The sequence below is a fragment of the Gorilla gorilla genome, chromosome 5 (assembly GCF_029281585.2).
Source record: "Gorilla gorilla gorilla isolate KB3781 chromosome 5, NHGRI_mGorGor1-v2.1_pri, whole genome shotgun sequence".
NCBI classification, from domain to species: domain Eukaryota; kingdom Metazoa; phylum Chordata; class Mammalia; order Primates; family Hominidae; genus Gorilla; species Gorilla gorilla.
In genome coordinates this window covers 190,817,170-190,835,937 of record NC_073229.2, presented here as the reverse complement: position 1 = coordinate 190,835,937, position 18,768 = coordinate 190,817,170, and the positions used below count along the sequence as shown (strand labels likewise).

Below are 18,768 nucleotides of genomic sequence, written 5' to 3'. Positions count from 1 at the left end.
TGGAGGGGAGCACTAGGCTCTGTGTGCGGGGTTCTCAGTGTGCTCTGAGGACCCTGGTGGCCCTGAGACCCTCCCGGGGTTTGCAGGTCCTCCTCTCGCAGGTTTTCTTCATAGCATCGCCACAGACTGAGCACAGGGTCCAGCTGTCTCCTATGAGCCAGGAAGAGACCCACCAAAATGCAGAACAATGCCACTAAAGACTTTTTTATATGTATGTTTGAGAAAACATAGATAATTTCCATTAACAATGTTATTTATGTTAATGGGAGTGTTATTGTTTTTTAATGATTTTATTATTAAATGTTTATTAATAAAAATTTATTAAAGTGAATTAGGAAATGGAAATTATACAAATTTCTCACTTTACTTTCTGCTGTGGTAAATATCACAGCTGTAACCCACATAAACATAAGCTCTTTGGTGTCCTCAGTAACTTTTAAAGCATAAAAGGGTCCTAAGACCCACGTGGTAGAGCACGGGCTGCTCTGGGTGACTGCGATTGAGGTCTCTGAATGCTGACTGGGGCCCTCTTTATAGCTTGTCCTTGTTCTCCTAAAATAGATCCTAAAATAGGATCTTGTTTTTCAGAGCCAAGCTGGGGATGCCGCAGTTCCTCAGTGGGGAGGCACAGAGTTTGCTGCGAGCTCTCTTCAAACGGAACCCCTGCAACCGGCTGGGTAAGATTCCCCGGGACACCCCACCACGGGAACGTGCAGGGCACTGCCCCGCAAGCTACAGTGGGGATGTGGAGGGCCACCCTCCTGCTCCGGCCCAATGCCAACCAAGGTCACTGAAAACAGACCTCACCTGGAGGTTGAAATAGTACCAGTGCCATCTGAGCTCCAGGAAAAAAGGCCACTTCACAGCTTCTAAAACACATAGTTGCTGCCAAAACACCATAAGCTGTTTTCTAAAAGCCACTGGTTTTACCCAAAATGGTAGTAGTATTCTACCAATCTGACTTCCCTGAGTTTTGAAAGTCTCTAAGCTAAGGACAGAACCGTTGAAAAGCTGCTTCTAATTTAATTCTCCCTAAATTGAGAAACCTCCACATCTATTAAAATCAGGATCTACTTTAACTACTGATTGATTTTCTTTTTGTGTATGTGACAGTGTACTGAGGATTACTCCGTGGGCTGGGCCGGTCTTAGCGAGTGGGCGCGGCCGTGTTGTCTCAGAGTCAGACAGCAGCAGGAGCAGGGTGTTTCCGGTTCAGACAGCAACGGGAGCAGGGTGTTTCCGGTTCAGACAGCAGCAGGAGCAGCGTGTTTCCGGTTTAGACAGCAACTGGAGCAGGGTGTTTTCGGTTCAGACAGCAGCAGGAGCAGGGTGTTTCCGGTTTAGACAGCAACTGGAGCAGGGTGTTTTCGGTTCAGATAGCAGCGGGAGCAGGGTGTTTCAGGTTATTTTAACAAGAAAGCGAACACATTAAATTCTGTTTTTTTTTTAAACTCTAACCTCATAGATAGAAGACATATCAGAGGGGAAGGCAAAAGTTAAATCAGGAAATACTTCATTTCGGAAAAAATACTAGATTTTCCTTTCTGCATGCCTTAACCCCAAAGAAAGAAGGACCCATTTAACTTCTTCCCCACATCAGCTTCCATTGCAGGGAACTTTTGCATTAATTTGCAATCCTTCAGTGATTGAAAGTGAAGCTAATCAAAAGTACCTTCCTGCTCCACAGTCATATTTCACAATATGAGATAATTGACATATAACTGTGATCTTAGAAAAAAGGAGTTAAGGTGATTTTTAAAAATCAACATTGATGTATTTAAGGTACTGAGTAGTAATTCCCATGAGATTCATCTTGTAATGAATTGTCATAGTTGTATTCACCTAATTAAACACATTTACATCCAACTTCTAATCCAGATTTTTATCACGTAAACCACTCTTCCTTCCTACAGATTCATCTTCATAGTAATTCTTTACTTCATATAAAGATGTCCCATAGTTGTATTTCCGAGGCAGTTCTCCTCTGTGTAAGCAGATATTTTATTCCACTCTACAGACCTTTTGGTGATAACCCACTGTCAGCGCCTTTGTCCACTCAGCCTGTTTTCATTCTTCCACACAACACAGTAAAGCAATTCCTCCTTGTCACCGAGCACCTCTGCATGCCGAGCGTGGCTACCAGGAGAGCAGGTGACACAGTGAGCTCCCATGGCACTGGTGACGTCAGAGCAGGTGACACGGTGAGCTCCCCGTGGCATGGGTGATGTCACAGGGTGTTCTGCCGTCACTGTCCGCCAGTCACTGCAGGCCAGTCCAGAAAGCCCAGGGCACGTGAGTGTGTGTCAGGAGAGTAAATCCCTGCAACATTTCAGCACCTTGGTAAAACCATCAAAATATTAAATGTATGCACCCTTTTGCCCAGAAGTGTTACTGCCAGAAATCTCTCCAACAGAAATAGTCATACCTGCGTAAAAGGGGTACAAATAAACAGTGTTTGTCGAAGGTCTTGCTGTTTAACAAAGACCTGAAGATGAAGTAAGCATCAATCAATAAGGAAATCATTGAATCAATTATGAAACATCCACACCACAGCCTGGGGCTGGAGGACGGTGTCTCGGCCATGGCTCTGCACCGTCTGCATTTTGGGCCGGTTAATTCTTGTTTTGGGAGCTGCTCCATGCATTGAGGCTGTTTAGCAGCATCCCCACCCCCACCCCGTGATGATCAAACGTCTCCTGACATTGGCAAAGTCCCCCTGTTGAGAATCTCCACGTTGCTGTTACTGACATGGAAGGGCCAGGGTCTAGACTGAATTGCAGCCCGCATGGCTGGAGAGTGTAGACTCGCCCCGCAGTGGAGCCTGTGCCACCCACACCACAGTGCATCCATGCCAGGGCACATGGAGACACCGATGGACCCAGCCCCCAACGCCACCTGGCAGGGCCCCGTGCTGGCGTCTGTGGAAAGGACTGTGTCCATTGCATTCGATGAAAACTAGCTAGCAGGTCACTGCACACATTTTATAGCGCTGTCCCCAGTCAAGGGTCTGAGAGGCTGGGGAACTGTTACCCAGACAGAGGCAGCTTCCTTAGAGGGGTATTCACCAACAGTGCTGTGGACAAAGCTGAAGGCCCCAGCAGAGCAGCCCCAAGTCACTGAGATGCCAGCTGGGGGTGATAATGAGATGGGAGGCCCAGGATGGAGAGCACTCAGGACCAGAGAGGAGGACGCCTGGTCAGGACAGAGGGCCCGTGCTGCAGCACACACAGGGGCACTGTGTGCGTGTGTTCATGCGTGTGCGTGCATGTGTGTGTGTGTGTGTGTGCTCACAGCTGTGTGTAGGGTTCATGGCTTAGAGGAACCTACCGACCAAACAGAATTTTTGCCACGTTGTTGTTACTGGGACCCCCTCAGCAAAGTCCCAGATGGGACCTGAGATTCCAACCAAGAGTCATCAGGACTCCTCCTTTTCATCGGTGGTGACGGTCGTCGTTAGCCAGGGTCACAGCCACATTTCCAAGAGATGTGCGGCTCCTAAAGCTGTCTGCACCTTAGCCCTTCACTCGCTGGTCCTGGTGCACACCCACGGTTACACAGTGACTGGGCTCAGGAAACGCAACAAGGGCTCAGCGCTCACCCTTAGTGCCCAGAGTCCCTATCCACACAGGGCCTGTCATGGGCAAGACCTCACCCCCTGAGGGTGGGGTCCCCAGTGGTGGGAGATGCAGCCTTGGACAGAGGGACAGCCTGGGCTGGGCAAGGCAGGAAGGGCTTGTGTCCCACCCTGTGTCCCGAAGTTGCCGTTTCACTGCAGTTTTCCCAAATCTGGGTGTGGTCTGGCCTTTTGTTTACAGACCCCCGTTTATCACTGTGCATCTGGGGAGGTGGGGGAGGTGGTGTTTCTTAACTCTGAGGGCGTGTTTGGAGACAGACGCAAGTCGAGAAGCGTGTCTCAGCTAAGCCAATGCATGGCGGTGCCCTGGTTTGTCCAAATGCTATGTCAAAGGTCATGTTTCTGATCTGAGTCTTCCAGATTGTGAATTAAATTGAGTCCCTTTCATTGCAGTCTCCGTCAGCACTAAGAGCAATGTGGATGTAACCCTTCTGGGAGGAAGTAGCCCTCCCAGCTGGAGGGGATCAGGGGCTCGCTGGCAGGGGCTTGCTGCCCGGCTCAGCAGATCTCAACCCACTTCAGGACACGCCTGCCTTAGAATCGGGTTTGCAATGCTGTAAACTGCCACAAAATGCACAGAAGCATCTTTGCATGCCATTTCCACTCATCTCTCAACTCTGAAGTTTGCCCATGTCTAGAGCCCCTGGTCTCATTTCATCAGCCTTTTCAGTGTCTGGTCCAGAGCTGTTCTTTTCCGTGACCCTAGGTTGCACCTTTATTGTGTCTGTGGCTCTCCTCCCCTCATTCTCTATGCTGCTGGGTGTAAGCACGGCCTCCCCCACACAGCCCTGGAAGGCAGGCCCCATGGGTGGTGGCAGAGGGTGGGTGGACAGCTCCGACGTTCCCCTGCCTGGGCGGATTTCTAATGAACCAGGAGAACAGGTCGTTCTTCGAGCCTCAGGTTTCTCCCGGCACGGTGCTGTTGATGAGGATGAGAAGATGCCTTGGCACTGCACTAAGGTAGTCATTATCTGACTTGAATTCTCATGACAGTACTTCAAAGCAGGTCAAACAAGAAACTTAACGAAATTCACTTATGAAAACAGATGTATCCATAGGAATTGCTTTTAGCTGCAAGGAATAGAACCCTTAAATAATTTTAATTTTTTTGTTCAATTAATTTAGTTTTCCAAATCACGGTTTCATTCTCTTATTAACACACCACGTGGTGGTGGATGAGTTGTAGACACTGGCAGCTGAACTACTGCTGTCAGGAGCCCAGATCTTCCTGTGGCTTCTGTTTCCCATCCTCAGTGCACTGCCTTTTCATCCTTATCCTCGGTGCCTTGTGATGACAATGTGGCTACAACACCTCCTGGAATCACATCCTCACTGCAGGAGAGAAAAAAAGGAATTGGATGAGGCCAGCTGCCTCTGTCCCCTTTATCACAAAAACAAAGCTTTTCTGGAAGCCCCTGGGAGTTCTCTGTACTTCTTGTTGACTGGAACCCTGTCTCATGGCACTCGTGACATATGGCACCATAAGGAAGGCAGGAGGACAAGCATCTGTGGTTGGAGGAAGGAAACAAGGGCTGGAGTGGCGGCTTTACTGGCCAGGCAGCTGGGCCGGCCGCAGGTATTCACTAAGTGATGAGATCCACGAAGGCAGAGGTTTGTCTGGCTCATCTTTGTGTCCAGCTCTCGGACCACGCAGAGCCCCTGGTGAATACGCATGAACTAAAGTGAATGGAAGGAACTGTAGTTGTTCTTTAAGGTGCTCTGAAAAGCTCCTTGCCCTCAAGTGTGTGGAGTTGAGTTGAGCCTGACCCTTGGTGCTCCTGCTTCATCTCTATCCATTTTCCCTGTCAAGTGGTAAAGCAGAAAAGACAGCACGGGTTTGCGGGTATGTCACGCCTTGGCCCCCGCAGTGCCTGCTCAGATGCAGGGGCTCTGCCTGTGGACATGGACGTCATGGTGTTTCTGTGCGCTCACCCAGAATTCTTGTTCACAAAGTGTTTTTCTGCTAGTGACTTGCACAGTCCTGCATTCTCTTAGCACTTCACACCTGCCAAGCATGCGCACCTGTCATCTCCTCCGATCTTCATGACAAGACTGTAAAATTGTGTTCATCATTTTCTGTTTGAGCGAGGCTCTGTTCCAAGGTACAAGGGCTTGTCCCAGGACCCTGTGTGTGCAGGAGTCGGCTCTAGTTGGCACCCGCCCAGCCAGAGAGCAGTGCAGCTGTCGCAGAGGCCTGGGTCCTCCCTTCCCAAATGTGGAAGCACAAACCCGTTCCTTCTCCGTGGGTTTCTGAGAAGACCACGTAGGAGCTTCTCTTATTTAGTGAGGATGCGATTTACCCTTAATCTTAAAAAGAGGAAAAAAAGGCCCTGCTCTTCTAATTCTTCATTAGCACGACATTTTTGGTCTTCAAAATGCAAAATGGGCTTTTCTTAATTTTTTCCGACTCCGTAAGAAATCAGGCCTGATTTTTCCTTTCCCCTGAGTGTTTGAGGGCCGTCCTCCTGCTAGAAGCGGTGGATTCTCTGGTGTTGGTGTGGCAGCAGGATGTGTGAGAGCAGGATCCAGGAGACCACAGCCCCAGCTCTGTGAGTTTCTGGTCTGCGGCCCACAGTGGCATGGGGGTTGTCCGGATTCTGAGTTCTAGACCCTACTGGGCTGTGGCCAGCTGCACAGCCATGGGCCCTGTCCCTCCTTTTCTCTGGGAAATGAAGGTGGGGTTGATGGTCCCTGCAGTTCCTTCCAGCTCTGACAGCATGCAGCTGCGCGTGTCCTCTCCCCACACACATAGACGTCCCAGGTGGTCTCTTACCTGGTGTGGCACAAACATGTCCTATAAAAGCGGCCCCATCGGCCCAAAGGCTCCCCGCAGTCTTCAGGCTGTGAGTCTTGGGGCATCTTGTTGCATCTGGTTTTCCAGAATCTCTGCTTTTGAGGCAATTGGAAAAGTGTTGGGACTCCTTATTGAAGGTCAAGGCTGCACGGCCACCTTTGTTTAGAACAGTCCCTTTTGGGAGGCAACTAATTTAAAATGATCCCCCAAATTTGCTTTATGGTGAGGGCATCCTGTAGCATGGCTGCGAAGCACTCTGGGTTTTAGGGAAGATGAAATAGGATGTGATGTCTCTCTCCCTCTCCCCTCCTTCCTCTCCCTCATCTTCCCTTGTCTCCAGTCCCACCCAAACACACAGATTTCACTTGTTGAAACTGGAGAAGTTCATGAAACCTTTCCACTTTACTAATTTGGGTGTGTTTTCCCTCCTCCAACGGCTAACCCTGTGAAGCCAGCCTGAGAGGGTCACACTCATTTCCTCATCATCGCCCGAAGCCTTCTGTGATCGCAGCCAGAATAAGCAAGGCCTCTAGGCGTTAACTGAGTGGCTCCCTGTCACTGCTCCTGGCTCTGGTTTCTGAGAGAAAAACAAACTATTTAGAAAACTGTGTCTTTCCTCGGAGCACAGATACCTGTCCCAGACACCGTGTTACTGAGAGAATTTCCTGGGACAGTCCTCCCCCAGCAAGGGCAGTTGCATTTGAAAGGAAAGGGTGGCATCTCTGCAGTCACCGAGGGCCCAGATTTGGGCCCAGATTTGGAGCACATTTGGCTCTTGGTCCCCGATAGCTGAGGCAGAATTTCCTGCCAGAAACTGGTGACAACCCAAGTAAAATGAGAAATAACCAAGACTTCCAGTGTACTTGTGTGTGCCTGCACCAAAACAAAGAGATGCACGTGCATTCTCCCGTCTCATCAGAGAAATTAACAGAGCCCTCCACGCTGCAGCACATACTTTAAGATCGATCAGAGAGGTATATGTGCAGTCTACCATCTCATCAGAGAACTCAGCAGAGCTCTCCATGCTGCAGCACATACTTTAAGATCTATCAGAGAGGTATACGTGCAGTCTACCATCTTATCAGAGAACTCAACAGAGCCCTCCATGCTGCAGCACATACTTTAAGATTGATCAGAGAGGTATATGTACAGTCTACCATCTTATCAGAGAACTCAGCAGAGGCCTCCACTCTGCAGCACATACTTTAAGATTGATCAGAGAGGTATATGTACAGTCTGCCATCTTATCAGAGAACTCAGCAGAGCTCTCCACGCTGCAGCACATACTTTAAGATCTATCAGAGAGGTATATGTACAATCTACCATCTCATCAGAGAACTCAGCAAAGGCCTCCACTCTGCAGCACATACTTTAAGATCAATCAGAGAGATATACATACAGTCTACTATCTCATCAGAGAATTCAGCAGAGCTCTCCACGCTGCAGCACATACTTTAAGATTGATCAGAGAGGTATACGTACAGTCTACTATCTCATCAGAGGCCTCCACTCTGTAGCAAATACTTTAAGATCTATTAATTCAATTTCAAAGGAGACCTTGGCTTGATTCCAGAGCAATGTCAGACATCAGTATCCTTTTTAAAGCCACAAATTAGAGCTGAGCCTTCATGGCTTATTTACTTCTAATCTTTGCAACAACAAAGACCACTCTGAGCTTTGCTCAGTCTTAATTAAAAATTGAAAAGGCTTTTCAGGAAAATTCCCTATAGCTATGCTTGTATTTCTGATAAGAGTACTTGACTTGGCCTTTTAAACTTGAAAAATGAACTATCTTTTAATTCACAACTCAATTCTTTTATACTTTAGTATGGAATGAATGTGTAATTATTCTCTTTTTCTGCAGAGAATTTCCCAGAATTTCACTGTAGCTTAATTTCAGAATTTTGTAAAAATCCCAACTTATTTGTTTTCATTGAATTTTATATAGAATTTTTATTCTATAGAAAAATTGGGCGAAAAGCATCAAGGTTTAGAAAAACACTAGAAGAAAGATATGTATATAAAATTGGCCAGGCATTGTGGCTCATACCTGTAATCCCAGCCAAGGCATGTGGATCAGCTAAGGTCAGGAGTTCAAGACCAGCCTGGCCAACGTGGCGAAACCCCATCTCTACCAAAAATACAAAAATTGGCCAGGAGTGGTGGTGTACGCCTGTAATCCCAGCACTTTGGGAGGCCCAGGCAGATGGATCACCTGAGGTCAGGAGTTTAAGACCAGCCTGGCCAAAATGGCAAAACCTCATCTCTACTAAAAATATAAAAATCAACTGGGTGTGATGATGGGTGCCTGTAATCCCAGCTGCTCAGGAGGCTGAGGCAGGAGAGTTGCTTGAACCCAGGAGGTGGAGATTGTGGTAAGCTGAGATCGCACAACTGCACTCCAGCCTGGGCAACGGAGCAAAACTCTCTCAAAAAAAAAAAAAAAATATATATATATATATATATATATAAAATCACAATCTTAAGGAATGTAAGATTCTTGCTTGTCAGGTCCAAAACATCTAGCGAGGGTTGAGGATTTTTCCTAAAGCCCTCCCTGTCTTATGAAGGGGCTATTGAAAGTACGGCACTTGTTGCTTTCCGTGAATGTTTTTGTGCTTTCGAATCAGCCGGTACCTGTACAGTTCTTCGTGATATTTCATGTCCTTCCTGTCTTCATGGAGGTCTAGTCCATTTTTACCTCTCAGGTTAGCACAGAGGCACACATTTGGCAATCCTCATTGTTGGCGATGGGAGAGCAGTTTCCCAACTTCCGGGTGAAGAGGTGTGTTTGTCCCACTTTTCATAAGTCAACCTGAAAAATCTCTACAAAAGTAAAGCACATGCACCTTACCCAAGTAATTCCACCTCATATAATATATCCTTCAAATATATTCACACAAGTGCACAGAGAGATATGAGAAGCTGAAACCCACATCATCCAGGGATGGTTAACTGAATTACCGTCGTCTACACAGGGGATACTCTGTGAGTACTGAAGAGTGAGGCCATTCTGCATGCACTAACATGGAAGGATGTGTAAGTTAAAAAAAGAAATGTTAAGTAAAAATAGCTCATTGCGGCACAGAACGTTCAGAATGATCCTGTTTGTGTTTTTAGAAGCAAGGGAGGTAAGCAAAGAAAAATTCTGCAAACACAGGCAAGCAGCTCCTACAGCGGGTGCTTCTCCCCAGAGGGACAGGCAGAAGGGGAGCTTTTCCTTTCACCTCATTCATGCCAATATGGACTTTTTCTGCCAATATGTATTATTTTTACGATTGAAAACCCAGTTTTTAAAAAGTTGTTTTAGGGAGAAACATTTGATGCCAGAGACTTCTCTGTGACGTGCTAGCACACGCCCCACCTTGGGCCACCCCCTGGCGGTTAGCAGGACCATGCTGCCACCTCACCATGGCTGCCACCTCACCTCATCTGGCAGTTAGCAGGACCATGCTGCCACTCACCATGCTTTTCGGGCAGCTGGCGAGTCACGCTGCCATCTCACCGTGGCCAGGGCCGCCCCCCTGGCAGATTGCAGGACCACACTGCCACCTCGCCGTGGCTGGGGCCACCGCCTGTCCCCAGCATCGCCTGCTGCCCCTTTCTCATGGCTCTTGGGCAGACACTGGGTGCTTTCGTCTGGAGCAAGTGTGAGTGGATAATGGGCAGTCTGGCCCATGCCTTCCCTCACTCGTGGGCTAGGCTCTGGGGACCCATGAAGCCAAAGTGTGGCCCTCATGCTCGTGGGCTCTCTGACAGCAAACAGCAAGGCCAGCTGCAGCCCAGACGCGCACAAATGCCTGCGGCCAGGGCAGAGAAGCAGATGAGGCACAAAATGGACCTCAGAAGAGGGGAGAGGGCCTGATGGAAGGGGAAGAAAGAGCAGCAGCAAAAGAGGAGAGGGGAGCGTGTGAGAGAGGCTGGAGTCCAGGGCAGGGCACAGAAGCAAAGTGAAGCGAGAGCCAGGTGCTCAGACCCACCCCACGCACCGCTTCCTGGTCGTGTGGGCCTGAGCGGATGGCTTCACCTCTCTGTGCTTGCTTATTTATTCTACGAACTGAGGGTAATACCAGCACCGACATTGTGAAGTAGGAGAATTTGAGGAGGCAGAACAGTGCCTGATGGGTGGGAAACACTGTAATGGGTCTGACAAGTAAACATGTAAACAAGCAGAGAGCACCGGTGTGCAGAGGCCTGTGGCCAGGAAGGGTGTCCAACCCCCCGGCCTCTTTGCTTCCTGCTCATCTGACGCTTTTCTTTCTCTGCCACTCAGCTGTGGGACAGAACAGAGAAACGTTATCTGGTGGACAATAGCCGAGGAGCCACAATTCTGAGCGTTTTCTGGAGAAAACCATCGTTTTGTGAGATGCATTTTAATAGATGTTAAACCCTCTGCTGAGCTGGTTGCAGAATGGAAGGGTAAGTGGAAAGCCTGCAGTACCAGCCAGAAAAGCATTGAGGCCAATGCCAGAGTCCCGAAGCTCACCCGGGAAATCCACCCTGGGAAGAGCACAGAGTCATGCCCGCCTTGCCCAGGGTCTGATCCCTCAGTGGGTAACATCTTCACACAGTTGCTGCCAGGAACCTTGCCGGTGGCTAAAACTCCTCTTTCAAGACCAAGCTTTTATGATGGAAATCCATGTAGTCTCTGCCTTGTCATTCCCAAGCACCCAAATGACATCTGGACACTTATTATAACATAAGCATGTGAGCATATGTGCAAGGGATGTGCCGCCTCAGGTGGCAGGCACCGCGACCCCACCTCTGCCACTCCCTCTGAGGTGACGCACGGTAACCGCCCCCGCCCAGCCGAGCTGCTGCAGTCACCACCTGTGGGGCCACATGCGTGAGGGTTTGCTGTGCACCCCTCCCCTGCTTGGCCTCCCCCTGGAAATGTGAATTGGAGTCAGAAAGGAGAAGTGGAGACGCTGGACGTATTTATTCATCCAAACGTACGTGAGAGCCAACAATTCAGATCTATTCTTGCAGCAATCGAAGCGCTTTGTCTTGGAGTCACTGTTTCCTCTCCTTTCCTTTTTTAAACAGGGTCTTGCTCTGTTGCCCAGGCTGATCACAGTGATGCAGTCATGGCTCACTTCAGCCTCAGTTGCCTGGACTCAGGCAGTCGTCCCACGTCAGCCTCCTGAGTAGCTGGGACTACAGGCATGCACAACCACACCTGGCTAGTTTATTACTGTTTTGTAGAGAAGGGGCCCCGCTATGTTGCCCAGGCTGGTCTCGAACTTCTGGACTAAAGCAGTCCTCCTGCTTTGGCCTCCCAACATGAGATTACAGGCGTGAGCCACTGTGCCTGGCCAGAGTCACTATTTTCTTTCAAACATTATTGTATTGCTGGGAGAGGATTTGCTACAGTAAATTGGGTGAATGTGACAAAGTATTGGGGTGTTTGTACTTTTTCTCCCCTTGTTCTGGGAGAAGCAAATAATTTTCTAAATAACTGATTTTTTAAATTAAAACCCTTCAAGTTTAACATTACTAAAATCATAGTTCTTTAATCTAAAATATTGTTTTAGTATTTGGTTTAAATTATGGGTGAGAGAAAGATGGACCTACCTCCTCCCTAGGTGTAGAGATGAGTATTGGTTAAAAGATACCAGCCCCCTGGAAGCTCACACAAGCATGGAGAATGGCTCACCTCGGGCCAAGATCGCCCTTCAAACCGTGTCTAAGTGAGTTATCATCAAGCTTTGGGGGAGCTGCGGACCCTCCCACAGGTGTATTTTACAACCTAAGATGCCCAGGCTCAACATGAAGAAGCTACAGTCAGAATTAATTGCCCAGCCTTTATCCAGGGAGGGCGCTGGATTTAGTTGCCTGAGGAGCTGGAGCCAGGTAGTCTGAAAACCCCGCTGGGCAGAGTCACCTTCACCTGCACAGGCGGCCGGTTTTGTGGCTGGAACTTCCCTCTGCTTCTGACTGCCGTGAGCCTTATTCTCGTTCCTCCAAAAGAGCCTGGAATTGAGTTTTCCCTTTGACCATCTGGGGAATGGGTGGCTGTTAGAGGCCTCGTTCTAACCCTGGGCCCTCGCATGGATGTGCAAGGCAATCGCACTCCTCCAGCTGCCCCTGTGTTGAGCCTGTCTGATAAGAGCTCTGAATGCCAGAGCTCTCCCGCCCTGGACTCGCCCACAGGACCTCAGGGCCCAATTGAGGGGCTGGGAGGAGGAGCAAATGCGTCTTCATTGCCTCCCACCTGTCCTCTCTTGGTGTCTCCCCTAGTGTGAGTCCCCTCGAGCTGTAGACTCTCCCTCTCTATGGCCTCCCCCAGGGAGGGAGGGGACCCTCTGCCTCTCGACCTCCTCGCCCCTGCCTCTTCCTTGATGAGCCCCCACCAGCGGGAAGTCTCTGGATTCCCAGACAATTCCGTTCAGTCCAGTTGACAGAGGGATCAGTGGACAAAACAATAAGCTAGAAATTAGGAAACCAAAGGAAAAATGTGCCCTCTGTGTGCACACAATGTAGCGAGAAACACGGATAAAGACACACGTCTCTAATGCACAGCGGACCACAGTGAACACTGAGCTGTTCGTTGGCCGCCCCTCTGTGTGAGTTTCTTGGGGCAGCCTTGACAAAGAACTACAAACTGGGCAGCTTGAACAGCAGAAATGTGTCCTCCCACAGCTCTGGAGGCCAGAGGTCCAAGCTCAAGGCTGCAGGGCTGTGCTCCCACTGAAAGGAATGTGTCCCTGGCCCCTCCTAGACCCCGGGGCCTTGCTGGCCAGCCTTGACACCCCTGGCTGTGAATGCCGCACCCTGACCTCCGCCTCCATCTCCATGTGGCCTTCTGCTCCGTGTGGGTCTGTGTCCAAATTTCCCCTTGTTCTAGGGACAGCAGTCATAGGAGATGAGTGCCCGCCCTGCTAATGCCGGACTCATTATACCTGCAGTGATCCCTTTTGCACATGCGGTCACATTGTGAGACACTGGGGATATTGGGGATTAGGGCTTCAGCATACAAATTTGGGGGAGTTGGCCCCTCCCAGAGTTTCTGCACAGATATTGACAGCTGGAAGAGATGGCATAATGTGTTTATACATGTCCAGACTACCAGAAATACAGGCGCATGTCATTCCTGTCTTACACTCTGCAGGTGAGAAAACGGCCTTCTGCCCCCGTGTGAGTTGCTCCAGGCTTCTTGGCTTCTGAGTCTAAGACTGGCATTTCTCCCACCTCCACATCCCCTGAAGATAACATGTCTTCATTCAAAAGAGTTCTAGACTGAATCCCCCTGCCTTCGTGTGTGATCTGTTCAGTGAACGTGTACTGAATGCCCGTAGCAGGTGCTGGCTTAGGCAGGTGGATGGCACTGCCACTGACCTCCAGAGGCCGCTGGTTTGGGGCCACTATCTGAGTGGGGGTGACAGAGCTGCTCTGTGAGGATGTCTGGGTTGGGTCTCAGAAGATGTCCCAGATGCTGGACGGGATGCGGGGGGAGGGGGCCTTCTGGGCCCACGAAACGTCACATGCAGAGTAGTGGAAGGAAGGAAGAATGGCACACCTGGGGGCATGTGTGACTCTGCGATGTCCCCATGCCTGGGTGATGGGTGAGTGGAGAGGAGACAGAGCAGCCAGGGGCCGGGCCACGCTCAGGAGTACGCAGTGGGTGTGGTGAGCGTGGGGGCTCTCAAGGGTGCAGCCGAGGGGACACCAGTCTTGTTTCTTAGCACTGTTTATCTGGTGGTTGTGTGGTTGTGAATTAAAGAAAGACCCTGGGGTGGCTGTAGCAGCGTGGGGTGACCCAGTCTAAGCAGAAGCACCACAGGCTGGGGCTGGCAGCAGGAGTGGGCACATCCCACGATAGAGGCCTTGGAGGGTCACACCCCTGCTCAGGCTGTCTGCTTTCTTGTCTGTGCGAGGAAAAGGCCTCCCAGGTGGAAGACTCGGTGACTCTGAGTGATTTGCAAATCCAGGGACTTCAAAGAATAGAATAAAAGAAAGGTGAGAAAGGGGCTCCTGGCCAGCGCCCTCGGCACTGCACCCTGTAAGCACGGACCAAGGCAGCATCACGGGTAAGCTCCAGGATGAAGCTCTGCAGGAACAGGCTCAGCAGGACATTTGGTCCCTCTGTGCTTGGCGCTGCTCCCGGCTGAGATGGGAGAGGCTCGCGGATGTGTGTGATGCTTCTGCTGAACAGGCTTTGTAGGGCTAGACCCTGGGTGTGGTGTTTGCTGCTTCTCATTACTTAAGTGAGTTCCATTTCTGATAGAAGTTTATACCATAGTGATGTCTAGAAACAGCTGTAAATGTATCCTGCACTGAGATCAGGAACTGATGGGGTTTTCAGCACCAGTGTTTGTTATTTGTTATCTCCCGACTTTCCCCCAGGACAGGAGTTTGCAGTGAGTATAAAACTTCCTGAGCCTACCTCCAAATCTTCCTTTTTTCCAAAGCTGACAGCTTTCTAGCTCATTCCTAATGAGCATCTGTAGCTTCTCCTAGAAACTCATGAGATATTCTGAGACTCCCAGGGGGAAGTTTAAAGTGAGGGAAAGGTTAGAAAGGAATTCGATGTGCTGATGAGCACAAAAATAGCACAGCAAATCAACGCCCGTCACCTAAGCCGGGTGTGCTGTCTTCACAGCACACCTGCTGCCTGTGGCTGACGCACGGGCAGAGGTTTTCCGTTGCTCTTGTTACTGTTTTCCTGTCCAGAACTGATCTCCAGATGATGTGTTTTTAATGACTTCAAACGTGGTCCATTCTGATCCTCATCCCAGTTTCTACTGGCATTGCTGGGACTGCCTGTCATAAGCCAGGCTTTGATAGTTGCTGAAGACCAGGCAGCCCCACCCTCACAACCAGCCCTAGGGAGCCGCTAGAGACCCATGCCCAGGGCCTGTCTGCAGATCTGACTCCCACACCGCTCAAGCCTGAGCCCCTAGCCCATCCCTGACTCCCAACCGGCTGAATCCTGTGGGACACGAGCGACTCCCTGACAAAGGGTGTAAACGTGAAATAGATGAAATTTCAAATTGGCCAAAAAAAAAAAAAACCTTTAAACAAATAATGTGTAGATAACCTTTAAGTGATGAAGAAATTGACAAAGCAGACCTAGTATTTAAGTCAATGATGGAAGTTGCCCTGGACGGTTATAGGCTGGACATGGTGGGCTGGTTAGGAGAAGCTTGCAGTATGTAAGAAACCTAAGGCGGCAGCCAGTAAGATTCTACTGAATGTTCCCAGAAGTGTCGGAGATGGGTTTGTGTGACTCTCCAACAACAAAAATGAAAATATTGCAAAGGAGTCCCAAACCATGAATTAACCGTCTCCTAAAGCTATCTGTGGATATAAAGACACAATGCACACATTTTTGGCAGATACCAAAACCCTTTGGGAATCACCTGCCGAGAATTTAGAAGCCCCACGATGAAATGAATGGCTTACCTCGTGAAAAATATGAAGTAGAAGAGCTGGACAGAATCAGTGCAATGAAAGAATAAATCATCCGTGCAGTGGCTCCTGCCTATAATCCCAGCACTTTGGGAGACCCAGGCAGGCGGATCACTTGAGCCCAAGAGTTTGAGACCAGCCTGGGCAACATGGTGAGACCCCATCTCTACAAAAAATACAAAATATTAGCCAGGTGTAGTGGCACATGCCTGTAGTCCCAGCTACTCAGGAGACTGAGCTGGGAGGATCACCTGAGCCCAGGAAATCAAGGCTGCAGTGAGTCACGATCATGCCACTGCACACCAGCCTGGGCGACAGAATGAGTCCCCCCAAAATAAAAAAAAAATCCTCTCACAGGCACTGCACTGCACTTTAAAACTAGTCATTGATGTGAGAGTTCCAACTGGTTGCAAAATTATACCCTTAACCAGAGCACAGCAATTGGAGACACAGACCCAGATAAACACATTAGGTGATGCCCCAATTTGGAGATAGACCACAAGCCATTTAAACAAACAGGATCAGGTGTTATTACTACCGAGAAGAAGTGTGATTCTTGAATCTTCTGTTCCCCTGAACCTTGAACTCCTATTTGCCCTGCATTAAGGAACTTAATGACAAATCGCTAAGCCTGACAGGAGGGAATTCCGGCCTTCTGTGCTCACAGTTTCTGTCCCTGTTCTTGTCAGTGCTTCGTGATCTAGGTGAGTGGCAGCAGTCCTCTAGAACCAAGGAAGGCCTTCTGTGCGTGTCATCCGCATCCCATAGCGAGTCAGCCGTGATTCCAGCATCAGCCTGATACCTTCCAATTCTCCCCGCCCGGAACTCCACTCACCGTCATTTGTCCAATGTGTTCAGTGCAGATAGAGGGGGAGCCGAGTGCAAAGTCACCTATTTTAACAAAAATAATAAACCTGACTGCCCTGGGAGGGTTGACACAGGTTTCAAGGTGCTGAGTGCAAAAGTCCTCCTCCTGTTTCATGTTTCCCCCTGTAATTGGAACCCCTGTAATTTTTTAGTGATAACCAAAATGTTATTCCCCTGTTGACTCTTTTTGCTGAGGGCTTAAAATACAAACATGGTGCAAAATCTTACTGCCTTAGGGGAAAGGAGGTAAAGATAGAAATGTGTTGATTTCAGTGATCCAGGTAAACCCAGCACATACCAGTTACATAGTAGTTATACCAATACCTGTATTTCCTCTGCCCCTCACTTTCTAAAATTCCTGCAGACCATATTTGCAAATGATGAATAAGAAGGAAATACAGTGGGTACAAAATGTGAAATAGATCCTCCAAAGAAGTACAGCCAACAAGTTGCCACACCTGTGCGTGTACCAGGGCCTCTGAACTGTGTGTTCCAATCTCCAGCCTTTTGAGAGCGCCTCCGACCATGCGTCCAACAGTCACCAAACAAAAGAGTAGAGGAGAGGCACACTTCAGAGGAGGGCCTTTCTGTTAATCATCGTGACCAGAAGGACTCTTCAACCCAGAGTTCTGGTCATCATCCAAGGAGGCCTGCACACAGGATGGGCGCTTGGGGAGGGCTGTTTGGAAGTCAGACTGTCGCTCTGGAAATTTCATTACAGCAGCCACTGGTGCGCCTGCGAAGGCTCATGCCAGCTGCTGCGATTGCAAAGGCCTGGGATCAGATCCCTGGGCTCAGGGTTTAGAGGAGGACAAAGGAGATAGACTGGGGACCCGGAGGGGCCTCAGCAGGGAGTCCTCAGGGGAAAGACACTTCAGAAGGTGGGGTACCTCGGCTGCTTTTCAGACATGTGCCTCCAAACCCAGTACCTATAACTCATAAGCTCTGGTCTGATTTTGAACAAGTTACCCGACCTGTGTCAGCCTCAATGTCCTCGTCTGTAAAATGGGAACAGCAATTGTGCATCTGATGACTGAGATGTCCGTGTGCTATGTCTGTCCTATGATCCTGCGTCCTCATGGAAGGAGAAACTCCTGAATGTGTGCCCTTCCTCTAATTCCTTCTAGATGGACTTTCACGTCAAAGTGTGAATAACACGAAGCTGAGAGTGCTGTGAGAGTGCCTTCAGGGGCATTTAGTATGTGGGTTCGTTCCTAGCACCGTGGCCCTGGCCAAGCTTCCAGGGTAAGGGGACTGTCTCTGAGCCGTTGACCACCTAGAGGCACTTTCTGAGGCCACTGCAGCCCCCGAGCCTCCTCCACATCACTGCCCAGAGTGCGGAATGGAGGGGTGGGAGGGGTCAGGACACGGGCCAGGTCCAGCCAACGATGGCACCATCTGCTGTGACTCCCGGTGACCTGCGCCACCCCAGGCCAGCTTCCAGCCGGACAGGCCGGGCCACACCTGTGCTGACCACAGCATCCCCGGGCAGCCCCGCTCTTCCAGGAGTGAGAGCTGGACATGATGGGGGCTCCACGAAGGGACGTACATGGCACAGGAGGCTCTGATTTGGAGCACGGCCGTTAGGAGTTGGCAGCGGAAAGGAACACAGTTTGCGGAACAGGGGAGCCGGGCCCCAGGGATCAGACCCTCCCCAGACCTAGGCCGGGAGCTGGCAGGAATTCCCCAGCCACTGCCGCCACTGCCTCTTCCAGCCAAGCCCGCCTCTTCTCGGATTCGTGACCCAGGAGGATGGGCTCCTCTGCGGCCGTCTGATCCTGGAGAAAACACAGAGTCCTAGAGCTTTAGGGCCTTTTGTTTTTAATTAATAGACTTTGTGTTCAGAACAGTTTTAAGTTTACAGAAAAACTGAACAGAAACTGCAGGAAGTTTCCATGGCCCCTCACTCCCTGCCCCACCGCTTTCCCGAACAGTAGTGCCTACGTGAATGGGCACGCTTCTGCAGTCAGTGAGCTGAGCTACTGACTAAAGGCCTTGTCCACACTGGGCTCGTTCTGGGGGGACAGTGGTGATTTCTGGCAGATGAGTAGACATGTATTCA

General features: G+C 49.8%; 1 protein-coding gene across 6 annotated transcripts in view; it reads left to right on the top strand.

Moving 5' to 3' along the window:
- Positions 1 to 18,768, top strand: part of RPS6KA2 (ribosomal protein S6 kinase A2) — a 451,529-nt gene that overhangs the window by 370,927 nt on the left and 61,834 nt on the right. For all 6 annotated transcript variants that reach the window (XM_055391343.2, XM_055391339.2, XM_004044945.5 and 3 more), the window contains one exon: positions 589 to 677. In XM_055391343.2, the coding sequence (XP_055247318.1) occupies positions 589 to 677 (89 nt within the window). The remainder of the gene's footprint in view (positions 1 to 588; positions 678 to 18,768) is intronic.